The sequence below is a fragment of the Anoplopoma fimbria genome, chromosome 16, assembly GCF_027596085.1.
Source record: "Anoplopoma fimbria isolate UVic2021 breed Golden Eagle Sablefish chromosome 16, Afim_UVic_2022, whole genome shotgun sequence".
Lineage (NCBI taxonomy): Eukaryota > Metazoa > Chordata > Actinopteri > Perciformes > Anoplopomatidae > Anoplopoma > Anoplopoma fimbria.
In genome coordinates, this window is record NC_072464.1 from 20,655,589 (window position 1) to 20,675,158 (window position 19,570).

The 19,570-nt window shown below is 42.5% G+C and overlaps 1 protein-coding gene across 2 annotated transcripts in view; it reads left to right on the plus strand.

The window, feature by feature from the left end:
- Window positions 1-10,724, plus strand: part of kdm6a (lysine (K)-specific demethylase 6A) — a 36,338-nt gene extending 25,614 nt beyond the window's left edge. Inside the window, exons 14-30 of one of the 2 annotated variants that reach the window (XM_054615982.1) lie at window positions 1,078-1,170; window positions 1,257-1,334; window positions 1,804-1,908; window positions 2,079-2,462; window positions 2,647-3,539; window positions 5,021-5,150; window positions 5,336-5,441; window positions 6,182-6,387; window positions 6,857-6,909; window positions 7,015-7,089; window positions 7,216-7,364; window positions 8,028-8,142; window positions 8,242-8,429; window positions 8,653-8,794; window positions 8,891-9,017; window positions 9,119-9,289; window positions 9,679-10,724. In XM_054615982.1, the coding sequence (XP_054471957.1) occupies window positions 1,078-1,170; window positions 1,257-1,334; window positions 1,804-1,908; window positions 2,079-2,462; window positions 2,647-3,539; window positions 5,021-5,150; window positions 5,336-5,441; window positions 6,182-6,387; window positions 6,857-6,909; window positions 7,015-7,089; window positions 7,216-7,364; window positions 8,028-8,142; window positions 8,242-8,429; window positions 8,653-8,794; window positions 8,891-9,017; window positions 9,119-9,289; window positions 9,679-9,705 (3,042 nt within the window). In that variant the 3' untranslated portion in view covers window positions 9,706-10,724. The remainder of the gene's footprint in view (window positions 1-1,077; window positions 1,171-1,256; window positions 1,335-1,803; window positions 1,909-2,078; window positions 2,463-2,646; window positions 3,540-5,020; window positions 5,151-5,335; window positions 5,442-6,181; window positions 6,388-6,856; window positions 6,910-7,014; window positions 7,090-7,215; window positions 7,365-8,027; window positions 8,143-8,241; window positions 8,430-8,652; window positions 8,795-8,890; window positions 9,018-9,118; window positions 9,290-9,678) is intronic. The other variant, XM_054615981.1, reaches the window with a different exon arrangement.
- The last annotated feature ends 8,846 nt before the right edge of the window (window positions 10,725-19,570 follow it).

The window sequence follows — 19,570 nt, forward strand, 5'->3', positions numbered from 1 at the left end:
AAAAGAGGACACGGTCTGAAGGAATTGGAGCGAGGCCCATATTACAATAATCTAATTACCAGAGTGTAGTCGACCTTCATTGTGCCTCCCTGTGTCACATGACAAGTGTTGAGATTCATAAGCAAAAGCTACAAGGGGCTCGTTCTGTCCCACAGCTGTCATCCTTAATGCGAAGACGCACAAATCTTGTGCAGTCATTACAAATGAATTTGGCAAACTGCAAGGCTGTAAATGGATGCTTAATGGATACAGTTTGCATGCATTTTGTGTGTCATGTTTTTGACACTTGTATAGCTGAATGTTCCTTTTTAAAAACAGCTTAAAAGTGGCATAAATAGATTTTACATCTTTTGAGAATGAGGCAAATCTCAGTCATGCACATTACATCTGAAGGCTGACACCCCACCATCAACATATCAGTTTTATTTAGTCCTCTTATTTACCTCCTCCAATATGTTTTCATGCAGTTTTGTGTATTATAATCTTTAACATTGACATCATCCTCTTTTGATGACGAATAACATCATTTCCATCACTAGCAGTGGCTTGATCTGCACTACAACCACAGAGGAACCGAAATGTAATTTTTAATAAAAAAACACATTTTTAGCTCATTCAATATTTTAAGGTGTGTTTTAAATGACGTAGCCAAAAATGATCTGTACGCATAATTGATGTTTATGATGAGAATGTGTAAACAACCAGTGAGAGACCAGAACACGTGGTCTGCATGTCCAAACAGCCCTCCACTAATGCAACTAACGCTGCATTGTCCCACATCTTAACCACAGCATGAATACTCTGATTATGACCTTAATCAACCGCTTTCAATTGGATTAAGGTGATAACACAAATCATATTGCAATCAGAGTATTGTCACACATGCAATATTCAAATGCACAAATTGTTGTGCATGTAATTGTATAATCGAGTTTATCCTCCAGTGTCACTGTTTGTTTGTACTACATTAGGGCTCGTTTTGAACTGTGTATTTCTCTATACTACTACTGCAAAGCTTTGCTGTTGTTGTTAGTCCAGCGTGTCCTCACAAGCTGTGTCTCTGTGCTGGCTCTGTAGGCCTGTAAGGGGGAGGGAGGTCAGCCCGCCAGCAACCACACAGACCCACAGGCCAGTCCTGCCAAGAGGAAACGCACTGCCAGCCCTGCTAAGGTACGGCTGAGAATATTAACAGAACTATTCTACGGGACAAGTGAGAAGGCGAGACACGGTCCACATTGTTTTTGTCTTGATTACAGGGTGTGGCAGACTCGTGGGTGAACAGCCCCAATCAGCAGCAGATCCCCAGCTGGTACCTAACGCAGCAGAAGCTTCAGGTAGGAAGATGTCACATGTTTTTTATGGTCTTTTGAAAATGGACATTTGCACAGAAATGTTCCTAATTGATTCAGTTTTTACATGTTGAAATTTGCTTAATGCAAATCTGAATCCGTGACGGCTCTGTCACAGCAGAGTCTGGATTTATACTCCTATATATGGTGTGGGAAATGGTTTGAGCATGTAGCCTCTGTAGCTACACTGAACCTCCTCAAAAATGCATCTAAAATAAATATTTCTTCATTGAGTTCTGAATCGTAAAAATCATGTACGTGTCACTCCTCTCTCCAACTCTTACTCACGTTTCCACCGTTGTCTTCAGGCAACAAGTCGCATAAACACAAACAGGATTTGAATGTCTCTGTGGGCTCCTTTTCATAAACAAGCACTTAACGTGGACGTAGGTTACGTGACTCAAACTGATTTCTGAGCTGTTGAATGAATACATCACTGTTGTTTAATGTGCAGCACCTGGATCACTTGCGGACGAACCGAGCAAACCTCAAGCCCCCCCAGGTGCAGATGCTGGAGCAGCTGGAGAACCAGTACTCCCTCATGCAGCAGCATCAGCAGCACACACACACACACACACACACACACACACACACACACACACACACACACACACACACACACACCTACCTTTTTGATTATACCAAACTGTAGTTGTATAGATCGAAACCTCTGACATTAGCATAAATGCTACGTGAAGCTCCCTGGTTTGAACTTGTCTTCTTCTGTGTCAGATGAGGCAGCAGGCAGCGGCGGGCGTCCAGCCGCGGCCCAGCCTTCCCAACGGTCCTCTGGCTGAGTCCTCTCAGCACCACAACGCCGGCCTCTCCCGCACCTCGCCCCTCAATCACACAGCCATCCGGCCCCCGTGTGTCACCCAGCCCACAGCCAACGGATCCTGTTCTTCGAGTCCTTCGGCGGGTAACCCGGACAAAAATCACACCCTGGGACTGGGAGGTGGCGGCGCGAGCAACGGAAACGTGCCTTACCCGCAGCAGAACTCTCTACCTCACAACTGCACAGCCGCCAGTCACCCCAGCACCAGCAGCACTACCAGTAGTCCCAGTCATGCAGACGAGACTTGGAGGAGCCAACAACGCAACACTACCACTCAGGTATCCCACTGCTCCTTCGGATGTTTGTCTTTTTTGTTAACATAGTATTTCTTGTGATAATATCTTATTATCTTATTTTCTTATTTTCAATTATAGTCACTTATTTGTTTTTCTATGTTGGAATGTAATATAGTTCTGTTTTCATTATTGAGCGTGTTTTTTTTCTCTCTTCCTCTCGGTCCAGGGGCTTCAAAAAGGTCCAGGTTCACATTCGGCAGGTCCCAATGGAGAACCCCCTTTCTCTTCCTCCTCCTCCTCCCCTCAGACCTCGTTCTCTTCCTCTGGCATTCTGAATCAGGTTGGACATTCCTCCGGGCCCTGCACTGCCTCCTCCTCAGCCTCCTCCCTCTCCCCCACCTCTCCCCAGACCACGCCCAACCACTTGTCCTCGCCTCCCCGCGCCGCTACTACTACCTCAGGGGTCCACACCAAAGACGCCACGCCTTCAGGGGGCAAAAGCTGCAGCAACGGTGCCGCTGCCACTCTGCCATCAGGTCCGGAGGCCGCCGTCAGGCATTCCGCAGGGACGCCGCTAAGTCCCGGCACCAACCCCGCGCAGGGATTGACTAATCACGTCCAGCCGCGGGTGACGGACAGCTCCGCTAGCCCGTCTGGGCCCGGCTCTCCTGCCCCCGGCGTGCTCACTTCAGACAATCCTCAGCTCTCAGCCTTGCTAAAGGGAAAAGCCAATGCTACCAGTAATGACGATAACAATAACAGTAACCACGGAGGGCCTTCCTCAGAGAAAATCAACAACGTCCACCCGGGTCTCCACGGTGTCGCCAAGCCAACGCCGGAGCAGTCGGCGGCATCGTCGCCACTTCTAGCCGCCGCTGCTACTTCCTCGCCGCGCTCAGCAGACCCTCACACCACCAACAGCCTCTCCTGCCTTAACAGCCCGTCCAACACCAACAGCCAGGGCCCCACAGTGAACGGGAAGGGGCCTGAGGACTCCAAGAGCCCACTGAAGGTGGAGCCTTCTGGAGGAGCTCAGAAACACACTGTCCCTGCTGGTCTGGCACCCTGGTCCTCAGTTTCCATCTACCCCAGCTCCAGCGAGGTGCTCAAAGCATGCAGGTAAGAAGCCTGTAGGCACCAGTTATCCTGAGTCAGACAATAAACTCCTCTGTGTGTGAGTGTGAGAGACTTTATTGATATTTTTGTGCTTGTTTTTGGCTTCTTGAAAAGTAATGTATTTTACAAATTTGTTGTTGAATGTTTTGAAACCACTTGCTCATGTGGTTGAGTTCACATCTTAAAAGCTGAGTCAGTTAAATCAGAAGTTTTGTAATTGAAGAAGAAGAAGAAGGTGTGTGTGCAAAACGCTGCTCGCACCGGCTCGTTGTCCACCGAGAAAGAGGACGCCATGTGACACTGATTGTTTGTGGCGGTTACGCAACAGCATTCGTTTTGCGAAACCACTCGTAGAAGTGAGTAATGTGTTGATTCTTGGCTGCGTTCGGGAAATGTCACGGCATTTTGACCCCAGCCTGTGTGCTATTTGTTTTCAACATGATCTCGTTACGAGGAAAAACTGGCGTGTTGTGTCTTTGAGGCTGAATTGCATAACTTTTCACCAAGCTCTGACTGGAGTTAACGTTACGACGTGTGTGTGCAGCTGCTTGGGTTTTCAGACCAGTAGGGAGATGTCATGATGCTCTAAACCTCTTTTTCTCTGTAGCTTTTAGGACAATCTTCATGCAGGGCCATCTCCTCCACCATGTTCACGTCTTATCATTCAGACCATCATTATGAGCAGCCAAGTCAGAAAAAAACAGCCTTCTAGATGTAATCGGCCGGATACAGTTTCTCACACTTCCATCCAAATATATCCAATAGTAACACTAATACAATCACTTCTGAGGAACTATACACTTTTAACGTGAACAATAACAAAAGTACCTGATCTGGGCTTTTTTTAAATGGTGTAAATACAATGTTAACTATTTTGCTAATAATATGTAGACAGTCATATGCAGGAATAACCAGGAGTCTTTCAGTTCTGAAGACATTGCATGAGTGTAGCTTTATGCACGTGATGGTTTGCAACAGCCAAAAGTACAAACATTTAGTTTACTCCCCTCGCAGTATACTCCAGTGTTTAGCAATACAAACAGGATCGTAAGTCAGGCAACGGCTTTAATCATCTCTAAATATCCCTGATATGCATCACGTTTGGTAAAAAAACAAGTTTTTTGCCTGGAAAGTCTGAGTGTTTGTCCTAGTCCTGATTCTGTAAACTAAAGTGTTATCCAAAATTGTTGTGCAGTTCTATTGTTGTTTTTGAGTGTTTTGCTGTTATGTGTGTTGCCAAGCTGTGAAATGACGTAACGTAGCTCAGTATTCTGTGGCAGGGGTGAGGTTTCATGGGGCAAACTGTGCTCTGTGGTTTTCTCTAGCAGATGCTTCGTTTTCTTTAGTAGCCTGGTCTTCTTACCACATCGTGTTGCACATGTCCAGTTGTTTGTCAGTGACATGTGACTTGCTTTTACCTGATCCTCTCTCTCTCTCTCTCTCTCTCTCTCTCTCTCTCTCTCTCTCCTCCGCTCCGGCTGCAGGAACCTGGGGAAGAACGGCCTGTCGACTAGCAGCATCCTCCTGGACAAATGTCCCCCGCCGCGACCCCCTCGCCCGCCCTCTCCTCCACTGCCAAAGGACAAACTCAACCCCCCAACCCCCAGTATTTATGTGAGTGCAGCCACGCCATAGAAGGAGAAGTATTCCATGCTGTTATTGTGTCCAATGTTTGATTAGCAGCACTAAAAAAAATGCAAACACTCAGCTCCTCTTTTAATGTTTTGATTCTCACGATGATTCTGGAGTCGGTCCACGTTGTCTGACCGCTCTCTCTGTGTGTCTCCTCTCACATGCAGCTAGAAAACAAGAGGGACGCCTTCTTCCCACCCCTCCACCAGTTCTGCACCAACCCTTCCAATCCGGTCACCGTCATCAGAGGAATTGCTGGAGCACTCAAACTAGGTACGAGGCTTTACCCAATGCAGGAAAAAAAAATGCATCACCCTCTTCAATTTTGTGTTTCAATCATCTAAATGTGTTTAAATGTAGCTGCTATTTGAGTTCACATGTGATGGTGACAGCAGCTGTGAGCATGTGCAACTGGATGTTGCTGTCTGCTCCGGTCTCACGTGGCTCTGTGGGTGTGTCTCTGTAATCATGGGCTGTGGAGTGTGTGTGTGTGTGTGTGTGTGTGTGGGGATGAATTGTGACATGTATTACAACAGCACCACCTGCAAGTAGAAAATGTTACTGCACATGTTTGCTGTTGAGAGAACTATTTGGGTTTGCCAAGAATTTACAAACATCTGCTCCTCTATTATAATGACTTTCTGCCCTGTTATGTAATACTCTCATCTGGCAGATTGAACCGTGCTTATTTGTGAAGGAGTTATGTAGTCAAAGTTTCAAAAAAGACTAAATAAACATAGAAGAACACGGCCTACAATGAAGCATATTATCGCGCTGCACTACAGTTGTGATATTGAAGATCACCTCTAATCTTAAGTGTGACGCCTTGCTCTCGTTTAGTAAGAAGATAACAATAACAAAATGTTTAAAACAAAAAAAAGAATGAAAAAATAAAATCAGAAGAAAAGCTTGAATTCTTTTTTTTTTTCTCTCTTAGAAAAATTCAAAACTTTAAAAAAATAATACTTAACTTATCTTTAACTTCTCTCTTTCCTCCCGTCCTCCGCGTTTAGATCTGGGCCTGTTCTCTACCAAGACGCTGGTGGAGGCCAACCCGGACCATCTGGTGGAGGTGCGGACCCAGTTGGCCCAGCCCACCGACGAGAACTGGGACCCCAGTGGCAGCAGGAAGATGTGGCGATGCGAGAGCAGCCGCTCCCACACCACCGTCATCAAGTACGCCCAGTACCAGGCCTCGTCCTTCCAGGAGTCTCTGCGGGTCAGTACACACACACACACACACACACACACACACACACACACACACACACACACACACACACACACACACACACACACACACTAAGATTGCGTGCTGGAAAACTGATCCGTGCAACAGATGAACCAGAGTTGAACCAGTGTGTCTGTCACGAAACCATAAACCTTTCAATGACATGTTTTACCCATGATGCAATGCACACAAAGTGGTTATCAGAGAGAGATTGTATGACCTGGAATAATACATGAGGACTATTTTTACCAGTTGACTTTGTTATCTATTTATGGTTGCCAGCCATCATTGTTGTTGTTGTTTGTCGGTTAACAATTGTGCCTGAAACTGTGAGTGTGAGTTCCTGTCAGCAGTCTAAATTAAACTGGACTGATTCAGCAATAGATGTTTGTCGAGCTTCTGAAGAATTTCTCCAAAAGTTTGTAATGCATCCAATGCTTTTTTTTATTTGTGATAGGAGGAGAATGAGAAGAAGAAGGAGATCGAAACAGAAGCAGGTTCCTCAGACAGGTGAGTTTTCTTTTCCTTCTTGTCTCCTCAGATTTAAATTCTCAGTGTGTGCATATTTTTTTTTCTTCCTGTTACTAACTTTATTCAACTCTCATGTGCTCTCAGTGCGATGCGTCGAAGGAAGGGGTCTTTCAAACACATCAAGTTTGGCACCAACATCGACCTCTCTGATGAAAAGAAGTGAGTGAACTGTTGAATCTATTCCCCCCCCCCCCCCCCCCCCACACAAAAACGTCTGGATGCATAAACAACCACACATCTTCACACATATAATATTAATATTTGTGCAACCTTTGCCCTTTTCAGGTGGAAACAGCAGCTTCAGGAGTTGTCCAAACTGCCAGCTTTCGCCCGCGTGGTGTCAGCCGGTAACCTGCTCAGCCACGTAGGACACACCATCCTGGGCATGAACACCGTCCAGCTCTACATGAAGGTCCCAGGGAGCAGGACACCAGGTATGCATGGAGGGAGTTAATACTAGAGCTGTCTAAATAATAGGTTCATAAGTTCGACCTATTTAAATACCTTCTTTTTTTTTTTAAATGCATTTTGTTCCTGACATCGTGTCTTAATTGACCGTGAGCGACGCAACACTGCATGTGAACTGTTGTCGGACATCCTGTTTCTATTCATTCCTGTCGCTCGCTTAGAAAGCGCCGCAATGAACCAGGAACAGCTGATTCCTGAAGTTGAAATGAAGAGTAATCTATACAGTTTTTCCTCATTGCACAACAATAACCTAAATAAGGTGGCAGAGGATAGTTTCCTGATACTGTTGTTTTTTATTGTCTGGTGCTTGCAGTAAATATTCCCAATATAAAACGTGTGTTTTCTGAACAAAAGAAAAGAAACACCGTCTTTAAGTGCTTACGTCTTCAGTCTGAGTGCACAGATGATATGTACGTAGTTTATTTTTCATGATGTAACGTAACGCTTGCTGTTCGGACACGGTGCCACTCTCTCTCTCTCTCTGCGGTCGAGCTCTCTGCCATCATCGTGGTTGTTGTTGTTGAATTATTCATTGTTCAGATTGACCAAGCATTACTTTACATTTTCTTTTAATGTTCTTTGTATTTTTCTCACTCTGTTTGTAATCGCATCCTTTTTTTCTTCCACAGGTCACCAAGAGAACAACAACTTCTGTTCGGTCAACATCAACATCGGTCCTGGGGACTGCGAGTGGTTCGCTGTGCCTGAAACGTACTGGGGCGTCATCAACGACTTCTGTGAAAAGTAGGTCACCAGAAATGACAACTTGAGCGTTTCTTAGCCGATCTCCAGAGTCAACACTCATGGCGTTGTTTTTAATTCAATTCTCCCTTCCTCCTGCAGGAACAACATCAACTTCCTGATGGGGTCCTGGTGGCCCAACCTGGAGGACCTGTACGAGACCAACGTGCCTGTCTATCGGTTCATCCAGCGTCCTGGAGACTTGGTGTGGCTCAACACGGGCACCATTCACTGGGTTCAGGCCATTGGCTGGTGCAACAATATTGCGTGGAATGTTGGACCCCTCACAGGTGAGGAAAAGGAAATGAATTGGACATTATGCATGTGTTCATGGATGGAGATTACCTGCTGATTTAAAGCAAGAGCCTCGGACAGAAATCATAATTCCTCCAGACTTTCAGGAAAACCTCCAGTTGCATGAATCCGATACATAGCTTCAGCTGGATAAACGCACGTTCCCACCCATGTACGGGTTCAATTAAGTGTCTGTTCTGTTTTTTATTTTGTCCTCAGCACATCAGTACAAGCTGGCAGTGGAGCGCTACGAGTGGAACAAGCTGCAGAGTGTCAAATCCATCGTCCCCATGATCCACCTCTCCTGGAACATGGCCAGGAACATCAAAGTGTCGGACCACCGGCTCTTTGAGATGATCAAGTGAGGAATCTCTCCGAAACCATTCAAACCCAACAGCTGATACAAACACTGCTTATCCCCCGAACTCTCCCAACAACGTGTGTTTCTCTACGTCAGGTATTGTCTGCTGCGGACCCTGAAGCAGTGCCAGATGCAGCGGGAACTGCTCATGGCTGCCGGGAAAGATCTGGTGTGGCACGGGAGGACCCAGAGCGAGCCGGCGCATTACTGCAGCATCTGTGAGGTAAGAACACGCATCCTAAACCCTCCCTACATGCTTTTTTTTCTTTTTACTGAATCTGAGTCAACAACACATGAAACCTTCTCTGTCCACCTCTTGTCCAGGTGGAGGTGTTCGACCTGCTGTTTGTCACCACGGAGAGCAACAGCAGGAAAACGTACGTGGTGCACTGCCAGGACTGCGCCCGTAGGGGGAGCGCTAACCTGGACAACTTTGTGGTGCTAGAGCAGTACAAGAATGAGGACCTCATGCAGGTTTATGACCAGTTCACCCTGGTAAGTACCGGGCACCAAACCCAGTTTAACATAGAACCAGAGTGGAACAGTTTAAACACAAAGGAGACTTTTAAAGAGGCAATCTCGAAGAATTTTGATGAAATATATGTCTCAATAATCATCACCGAATGAGGTAACAGTCTATGACCCACTGATGAAAGAATTGCAATATTTATATATCTGCAGTTTAACGAACTGGGTGCTATATTACAGTTTACTATGCAATACTTGAAGCTCATGTATAAACAAAAAGACTGCAAAACTCTAAGCACCATTCCATTGAAATTCTTAATCAACCAGGGCTGAAATCTTAAGGATTGCCTCTTTAATTATGCCTTCATGTTTAGAGTTTCATGAGCTCAGTGTGTCCTTCCTGTATCCGTCTACAGGCGAGTCCCCTGCCTTCCTCCTCTTGATGCTAACACTCTTGTTCTGAAGGACAGTTAGAACCACAACGGACTTAATCGGAAAAAAACTCTCCGGAAACCCCTCTTTTATTTTTTGCTCTTTTCTGATATTCAGGAAGTAAGCCGGCAGTCCTCAAACGGCGCTCTGTAGCTCTCCCATAAGGCAGCTGCGTGAAAGCTGTGTGTGTCTATGCAACCTGCCCCGGAGTGGTGTGCCTCACCACCCCCCCCTGGTGGACTGGAGGGGGGTCGGCAGCTCCTCCTGTCGTCATGACCAGACTGTTCTACTGCTGGCCCAGCTGGACTCCACCAGAAAAATACACAAAAAAATGAATTAAAGTTTTGTACATATTATGTTTTAACTGGCAGCATCGTCACGCAAAGACTACTGACTTGATAGTTTTTCTTTTTTTCATTTTTGTATTCTGTTTGTGAGTTTGACACAAAGAGCTTTGTCCCCCCCCCTCCATGAGATGAGTCATTAGCATAGCCGGCCTTTTGTATGTTAGATAGACGCCTCCTTTTGGTCAGGAAAACCAGATAAAATACAGTTTTGTAATGTGAAAAGTTCTTTGAAACATTTCCCCCCCCCCCCCTTTTTTTTTTTTTTTTTTTTTTAATCTATTAAAACTTTTTGTTTTCATTTTGCTGGAACTATGATGAGATTTTGATAACTTTCTGTTGGGGGAGAGGAAATCGTGTAGACAAACAGCCAAGTCACAGAGAAAAAGGGTTGCACATAGACAAAAGAGTGAACTTTAATTTGTGTTTTTTTCTTATTATTATTTTGATGTAAATTTACACTATTTATAAATGCATATTTATTGCTTGAAAATATTTGTTGATGGAATGCTGTAATTTTTTTCCAGAGTACCTGCCATTAAATTCGAAGGAGCCTTGTGATTTTAAGCTCGGCCCCTCATACGTTTTCTATATACATAAAACTGCTTAGTAAAGCATTGTACAGAGACCTGACCTTGAAATGGGTTTATTGTTTGAAGGATGTTTTATGAGTCAATAAACAAGAACTGTCTTTATTTACATCTGCAGCTCTGTTGCACTTATTGTTTTTTACAAAAGCCAAATGTTCAGTGTTGATGGGGGAACTGCACCAAGTAAAACCTGGAGCTCCACAAATGTGGGAAAACAGCATGTATAGACGTGAACGAGCTGTTTGGGGTTGTACTTGACGCAGTCATCCATCTTGGTCTTTACCCATCAGCAAAGTCAACATCATTCAATTTTAAATTCTATGGAAACATGTCAATTACACAAAATGACAGGTTCAATACAAAACAAAACGATAGGCTAATAATCCAACAAAAGCAATTCAAAAGTTCAATAAAAATGCGATAAATCCAACAAAAAGATGAACAACGACAACTTCAATGTGATTTATGAGCGCGCAGGTTGAGAAAATACTGTGGTAAATGACCACAATATTTTTTATTCTTTCTATTCCACAAAAATGTGTAATTTTCAAGCCACTTTTTGGGAAAATACAATCGCTGTATAGTCAGACATAAAACATTTTACTAAAACCACACGCAACACTTTCTATCGCTTTTAATTTACCTAATTATTCACAACTTCATACTTTTAAATTGTGGTTTTTGATCCTTTTTGGATTTACTGTAGGTTCATATTCCAGATTTATCTGTGAGCTCCCTGTATTTTAAAAGAAATTGATCCAGAATTTGGGGGAACTTACTGATGCAGCAATAGTGATGAGCTTTTCAAAACTACAGCTGGCCGATTGGAGACCTTACAATAAGGTGTCAAACAGCTATTGGATGGATTGTTACATATTGTGCGTGCATTCTAGTTACTATATCTAAATTAAAAACAAACCTTAGATTTACATTTTTAGCCGTCTTAACATAGGATCATTATTAAATGTACAACCGTCCTGTGAAACCACAGAGAGGCCCTGGTGCGTTCATGGCCGCCGTTCGTCCGTCTCAGCTGGTATTCTCGTCCTCGGCAGGAAATTCAAACGTTGCCAAACGGATCACCAGGAGGACCATTAAAACCGTTTCTCACGTCGAGTACTTCACTCTCTTCTAAATGATTTCAAGTGGTTATGGAAATATCTTGGCACTGTATCAGTCAGCGTTTAGCTTTGAATGTATAATTAGTAACCAGGGGTTTGTATTTGCATGTGGCCAAATATGTAGGAAAAAATCAAAGCCTACTGCTGTTGGATCTGAACCAAAAGCAAATGGAAGGAACGGCTCTGGGCTACAGAACGAGTGAGAACAATGCAGATGGCAGATCGTAGATGAAAGATTAGTTAACCAAGCAGCTTTTGCATGTTCAAGCCACTTGAGATTTTGCACGCTGTTAGTGTTTCAAGGAGTTAATAAAAGCTGTAACACTGATGCGGTGTGTAGAGTTGGACGTCCATGGATGTAAGAATTATGATAAAGAACATGGTGCCACATCCAGATTCAAAGAGCAACAGTCATTTTCGTGGTCGCCTTGTTTTATCACACAGTCTCATTCGATGCTCGCTGTTTATTTCTTTTTCTGTGCAATGCATTCTGGGGAGCCTGTTATCCCTGCAAATTGGGCCCTGAATTTGCACCACATACAGTCCACCTCAAACGTGTCACAGTCGGATCCCCGCACCATAACAAAGACTTAACGCCTCATTAAAGGACCGCACGGTGCATCCAGTGGACCGAGTCTCCGACGGGGGGGACTATTTTTATCTGACTGAAGTCCCCGAGCAACAGAGGAGGGGAAACAAATCTTGGGGAGAAAATAATGAATAAGAACAAAGTAGCTGTGAGAAATAATAAAAAAAAAAAGCTTCTCTGTCTGTAATCAATACATGTACCGTGTACGAACTCAGTATGTGGAAATTAAACAGCGTGCAGCACAAGATTTACTTTACAGCCTGCTAAAAAAAGACCCGATATGATGCCATGATTTACGGGAGATGAAAAGGGGAACTGAAAATTGTCGGTTTGTAAAAGAGGAACAGAGAGGGTTTTCTTCCTCCGTGGTTTGAGGGGATAAAAATAATGCAACATGCCTTATGAATAATGAATAATGAATGAAAAGGGTCATTTTTGTTTGGTTTTGTGACCCTTTTGTGGCCGGTGTGTAACAGTCCTCTGCCATGCTTGATTTTGTCGGATACTGTCGCCATGTTTTGTTGTAAAAACTTGATCATAATGAAAGTGTTGCTAGCCATGCAGGGCTCTCATGTTGGTCGGTTCAGACTCAATTATCTCTACAACTACTGGATGGATTGCCATGAAATCATTTTGCAGAGACATTTATGTTTCTCAGAGGATGCACCCTAATGACTTTAGACTTTTCCTCTAACGCCACCAAGAGGTTCAACATTGTGATTTTGTGTAAAATGTCTCAACAGTTGGATAGATCGTCATCAAATGTGACATAAATGTAAATAACTTTTATGATCCTCTGACTTCATTTCTTATCAAAGTTCTATTTCATCCAATGTTGTATTTCTTGTCCAAATGCTTCTAAAACTCCATCAGCTTCATCTAAACTTTGTCTTTAGTGCTAAGTAGCTAATGAAAGCATGCTAACATGCTAATCTAAGATAATGAACAGGGTTAACATTATACCTGCTACACATCATCATTGCGTCATCACATCTTTGCTCAGAGGCCCTATTCAGGTCTTACAGCAGACCACTTCCCAGCAGTTCCTTACATCCCCCTCTCTTTATGCTCCTAATGCACTGGAATAATGAGACAAACTAACTGTGCTGATTGGTCTCTAATTGCTGCCACTGCTGCTTAATGGATGCCTGATATAAACCCACTTTATGGAACAGTAAAACTCAGCAAATCAGAGATATAACCAAGGAGTATTAACCGTATGAATGAATATCAGCATATAAGCCTTCTTTAGAAAAAGAAATAAAAGAAAAACCATTTAGTTGTGCCATACTCAAATTGTTTTTGGATACTATGATACAGTGGATGAATAAGTAATTAAATACATTGGAATAATAAATAATTTCTGTAAATGTAATCTGTTTTAACCATACTATAAATCTCACATGACTGAAAACCTGAACGATTGACTAAAAAACATGTTTGTTTGTTTCGTAATGCAAGTAACAAATACCTTTAATGTAAGAAAGTTGTTTTGTGTGTATTTAATAATAAGATAACTTATTTCTATTGTTGAAATTTGCTAAACAACAGTAAGCTAAACACAAAAGTCAGCTGGTGTGTCTGCAGACCTCACCTGTCTGTCTGTCCGTTCACCTGTCTGTCTGTCCGTTCACCTGTCTGCCTGTCCGTTCACCTGTCTGTCTGTCCGTTCACCTGTCTGTCTGTCCGTTCACCTGTCTGTCTGTCCGTTCACCTGTGTCTGTCTGTCCGTTCACCTGTCTGTCTGTCCGTTCACCTGTCAGTCTGTCTGTCTGTTCACCTGTCTGTCTGTCCGTTCACCTGTCTGTCTGTCCGTTCACCTGTCTGTCTGTCCGTTCACCTGTCTGTCTGTCCGTTCACCTGTCTGCTGTCCTGTCCGTTCACCTGTCTGTCTGTCTGTTCACCTGTCTGTCTGTCCGTTCACCTGTCTGTCTGTCCGTTCACCTGTCTGTCTGTCCGTTCACCTGTCTGTCTGTCTGTCCGTTCACCTGTCTGTCTGTCTGTCCCTGTCCGTTCACCTGTCTGTCTGTCCGTTCACCTGTCTGTCTGTCCGTTCACCTGTCTGTCTGTCTGTCCGTTCACCTGTCTGTCTGTCCGTTCACCTGTCTGTCTGTCCGGCCGAAGTTCGGAGACATATACTTATACTTATGATGTTTGGTTAGCATTATTGTGTCACAGCATACTAAAAATAGTTTTTCTTTCCCTAAAGTTATCACTGGTTTAATGCACCACAGACCCAAATCAAACACACCTATAAACTGGTGCGTGTGGCTAACAGAAAGGGGAATTCCAAGGCCCACGAGACTGGCGGGATGACGTTCAGACAGGTGAGAGCAGAAACAAACTCAATTGTGATGATGTGCTTCTCAATCCCCTCAGAGGAGGACATCAGCGTTGCTAGGCTAAGTTGTGTAGAAGAAACTGTGACTGTGTACTCTTTAGCTCTGACAGCATCAAGTTGCTAAAATGTAAAAACTGTTAAGTATAGCACTCTTCTTAAACTCATTTTTTAAAATCCAAACCCCTTCTTTAATCACTGTTAACTATTTAATGTATTACTGTAATATCATTTACTTTTTCATTTAGCCCTCTTACTTTCATGCTTCATACTAAATCTCTTTGTGACTTTGTTTTAAACGGTGCTGTAAAAACTGGGCTTGGAGAAATGTATTTTTAAATGATTGTTATTTATCTCTACATGTGTGAGGAGTGCTTTCCATTAAAGCGATTATTAATTCATCTCGCCCATCGCTCAAACCAGCAGGAGGAAAGCGTTCAGTCACAAACTGCTGGTTCACATCAGAACATCTGACAGCAGGATTCTTTTGCTTTGGTTTTTTTTCAGTCCAGTTTTCAGGTTTTCACTGTCAGTGTTTCTTTGTATTCAGATGAAGCAGAAAACTTTATAAACATATCAAGCTTGTTTGTTCATTTTAAGTTTTCCACAAAGCTGTGTGCTTCATTTTTCTTCCGTACCGTTTTCAAACATGCAAGTTAACTGCTTCCAAATTTACAATTCATGACAGAGAAAATCTATGATGAAAATTCCAAAATAATCAGAAAAACTGGAAGAAAAAAACCAAAAAAGGAAGAGGAAAAAAGGTTGTCTACTGCACACACACCTATGTACATTAAGTATTTCATTCACCTGTATTTGACCCAAACCAAAACTAAAAAATCCCACAAACAAAGTCTGATTTATATTCCTTTGTGCCGTAGAACCACAAACCATTTAAAAAACATCAATGAGCCAAACGGTTCCACTTGATGACCATTAAGATGAACATAACTTATTCACCGTCCTGCTGCCATAAATACTCAGTAAAACACCAAATGTGTATTAATCCGCAGCTGAAAATAGTCCTCAACAAATGTGCTGTTTACTCCTTTCTTAGTGATGCTTTATGAATAAAACGACACTGTTATTGTTTTAGGAATTTAATAAACTTTAAAAGAAAATCCTCTATATTTGTGGCACATTTTTTAGGATTTCAGTATGAACAAATGGGATTCAGGCTGAGAGACATGGACAGGGCAGGGAAGTGAGAAAGTATTGAGAGATGGACTAATGATTCATGATTTTCCTTGACAATGATCATAATATAGAATATAACCTTATCCTTTAAATTGAACCCTGAACCCTCACATCTCATGTAGCTGTTTTCGCTCCAAAGACTGTCAGGTCACTGGGAGACTATAGATCTTCCAGAGGTATATATGTACAGTATCTCATGACCCTTACAGCTTTTCCACGGGAACCAAAATATAGATAAAGTTTCGGCAGCCAGTATGTTCCACGAAAGGACAGCAACATGGATGTTGACACTGCAGATTAAAATGTCAAATCCCCACAAAACAATTCACCCAATGTTACAACCTGTCCCGCAGATATCCACATTTTTCACACTATTCCAACATTAATAAAGTCAGTTTTTGTTTCACTGAGAGCGATCTGAGGGGCATTTAGTTCTGCCTTTTTGCGGTAGAAAAAGACACACAAGCACCCCCCAAAAAAACCTGCCAAATGCAAAAGTGCGGACTGAGTTGGTGTGAAAAGCCTTTTACATGAACACTTGGTCACCGGGTGTGAAGTGAATGAATAATGCCGCTTATAATAACACTGAAATGAGACTCTTTTGGTCCTTTATGGTGCCGGAATCATTCAGCAACAGTTTCCCCTCACTTGAACCTTTTCTCTTAAACTTTAGAAAACATATGATGGAGGATTTCTTTGTGCTCGCTGACATCCATTGTGTGAAATTAGTGTGGGATCGTTCGCCGGTACCTGTAGGCTTTGTGCTCCACAGTTATTTTTCCTTTATCACAACCACAGGTGGCCGTGTCTACAGTCTGATGGACTGACAACCACTTCAACCAATACACCTTTAATTTATGCATGAGCTCTTTTAAATTTCTGGGGGTTTTTTTTACCCTCATTTGCCTACAAAAGTGAGAGGGAGGTTGACATTTAAGAAAATATCAGAGCTGGGTTTTATATGAGACACAGTTTTTAACAGTGGGACGCATTTGGACATGCATGTTTTTATTTTTTTCCTTTTGCATATGGATGTATTTATGAGGTTCAAGTTTGCAACAGAAATGTGATAATGCACTGGGTTTGGCATCTGCAGTAGAATATTAATATTTGTGTTTGTTATTCGAACAATCCACTGAAGTCTAGCTGTCCAGCACCAAATGACAGACGGGCAAAGTTTGTGAGCAGCTAATGAACAAACATCAAAAAGATTATTATCTCAGATGTGTTGTAGACTAAAATAGATCTCAAAGAAAATGATTAGTGTATTAAATCCCTAAAATGTAGTATTATGAGAGAAACAGACATTTGAAATAAGCATGTTTTTGCAGGTCTACAATGTTTTAAGAGATTTTATTTGTAACATTTTGCTTTTTAAAACAGACACAAGTTAAAGCAGCTGCTTAGTTTGACCAATAACCTTAAACTCAGGAGACTTTTTTCAAAGATCCTTGCTTCAGTCAAATCGAAGGTTTAGTTTGTGAGTTCCTCTAAACCGCAGCAGGTTTCTCTGGGTTAACGCCCCACCTTTGATCCACGTTATCCTGTATGACTGTCTCACCTCATTTCATGTTAGCTCTCCACTGTGACACATAGACGTAGTCATCGTGACGTCACCCATTGGTTTGTGCAGTTATGAAGCCTCGTGTTCGGCTATTTTGCGGTTGCAATCTTGGCCTTTTTCCAACCCAAAAAAAGGAAGTTACCACATTTTGGAATTCTGAGGAGTGACGCCGAATACAGAGGGCTCTTGGCTCTGGTCGGGAAAGTGACCTGTCAATCACAGTAACCACGCCCTAAAGCATATTCTGCTTTATGGTCTATTTGACACTAAATGGTCCATATTTTACTAAATGAACATCATGCTGTATTGAAGAAGACTTGAAACTAGAGATTGAGACCATAAACTCATGTTTACAATGTTTACTGAGGGAATAAATCAAGAGAGAAATAGAGTCATTTTCTTATAGACTTTTATAAAATCCGACTTCTTTTTGCAACGGGGGAGTCGCCCTCTGTTGGTCAGTAGGGACAATGCAAGTTTTAAGACACTTGGAAGAACAAGAGTTTGCCGCCTGCTGTCACATTTTAATAAAGGCCCAAAACTGCCGAAAAAGAAACTAAATACCTATAATTAAAGTATTAAAAAAACAAAACAAGGATTATTACCAATATGTTGAGATATAGCATGAAAAAACTCATAGTTGTTCAGTTGAAATATTCTTTTTTACTATTTGACTCTCAAAAGATGAATGAGAATGACTTAAGTTTTGTTACTTTTATTGTAAAACCATGAGGCGTAATTGAACTTTGAGTTATGGAGGCTGTAGTCTTATCGTCAGAGCTGCAGATAGTGAATGTCTCATCTGGTTCAGGTGAGGAAGGTGGAGAAGATGAGCTTCACTGCAGAGGACGGAGCAGAATATATAGATATAATAAGTCTATAGAAGGAGAAGTAATTATTTAGAGATCCCGCTCCAGACGTACTGGACAAAAACACTCAGCATTGAATACAAGTCAATTTTCAGTGTATGTGTGCTGCAGGTTTCAACATCACTTCATCACTCAGAACTGTGAAGGCCAAACAAGCAAGTAACAATAAGCAAAAAACATCTTTACTGTATTATATTCCTGCCAGTCAGAGAACCATTGAGTTTAAATGAGACTTCAAGTGAGTGTTGTTCTCCAGGAGAGGCCATGCCCTTTGACCCGCACACACTCTGGGGCCAAGGGCAGTAAGAGTCTCATGTTATGTGCAGTTCAAAATATTTCATACACGATAATTACGCCATCAATACCTCCATTTTGTCCTCACACAGATGGGAGGACGTCAACAGTAAACAGAAACGAGAGCCAGTGTAAACTGGAGCCAGCAGATGTCACTGTAGTTATGAAAGAGATGGATGGTGACTTATGTCTGTAACACACACACAAACACACACACAAACACACACACACACAGTATTAAAGAGGATCAAAGCTCTTCCTAAATCCTGAAGGTGTATTCCAGATGTGTTAGTCACTCATGTGAGTCAGTTTCTATCGGTTCCGTTCCTATTTGTTTTTACTCTTTTAGAACCGAGTGACTCACACTTGACTTGACGGAGGAACACATATGCAAGTATTTTAGAACAGGAAGTGGATGTACAGAAGGGCAAACATTGTATTTCTTGGAGCGTGCGGATGGAGTGCTTTCAGCAGCCAAGAGGAAATCATAGTCATTTTGTGGAAGCGTCGGGTTTGCGAGGAATGTGTCTGAGAGCAGCGCAGACTACCGTTAACGCAGAAAGCCCAAATATCTGACTGGTGACAAGGCAACGGCTTACTGGTTCAGGTGGTTACTGACCGCAACTCACCTCAAACCAACACCCTGAAACTTTTCCATCGCCTGAGTTGATCTTATTCGTTATTTAGATGAATTAGGAAAAGTTTTAGTTTGCATTCAGCTGCTTAAGTTTGCATCAATTTAGAAATATAATTATTTCGCTGGATATTGGACCCTAGAAATAGAAACTGGAATTTAATCATGAGCCTGGTTTCTGTGGGTAACGTCCCAACAATCCCAAAAGAAATGAAATGAAATACTCAATATGAGAGTAAAAAATACCAGAGTATACATTTTAGAAAAACTCTACATAAATATCACAAAAAAACAAGAGCATACTTATGGATATCAAAGTATCCACAAGTATACAAG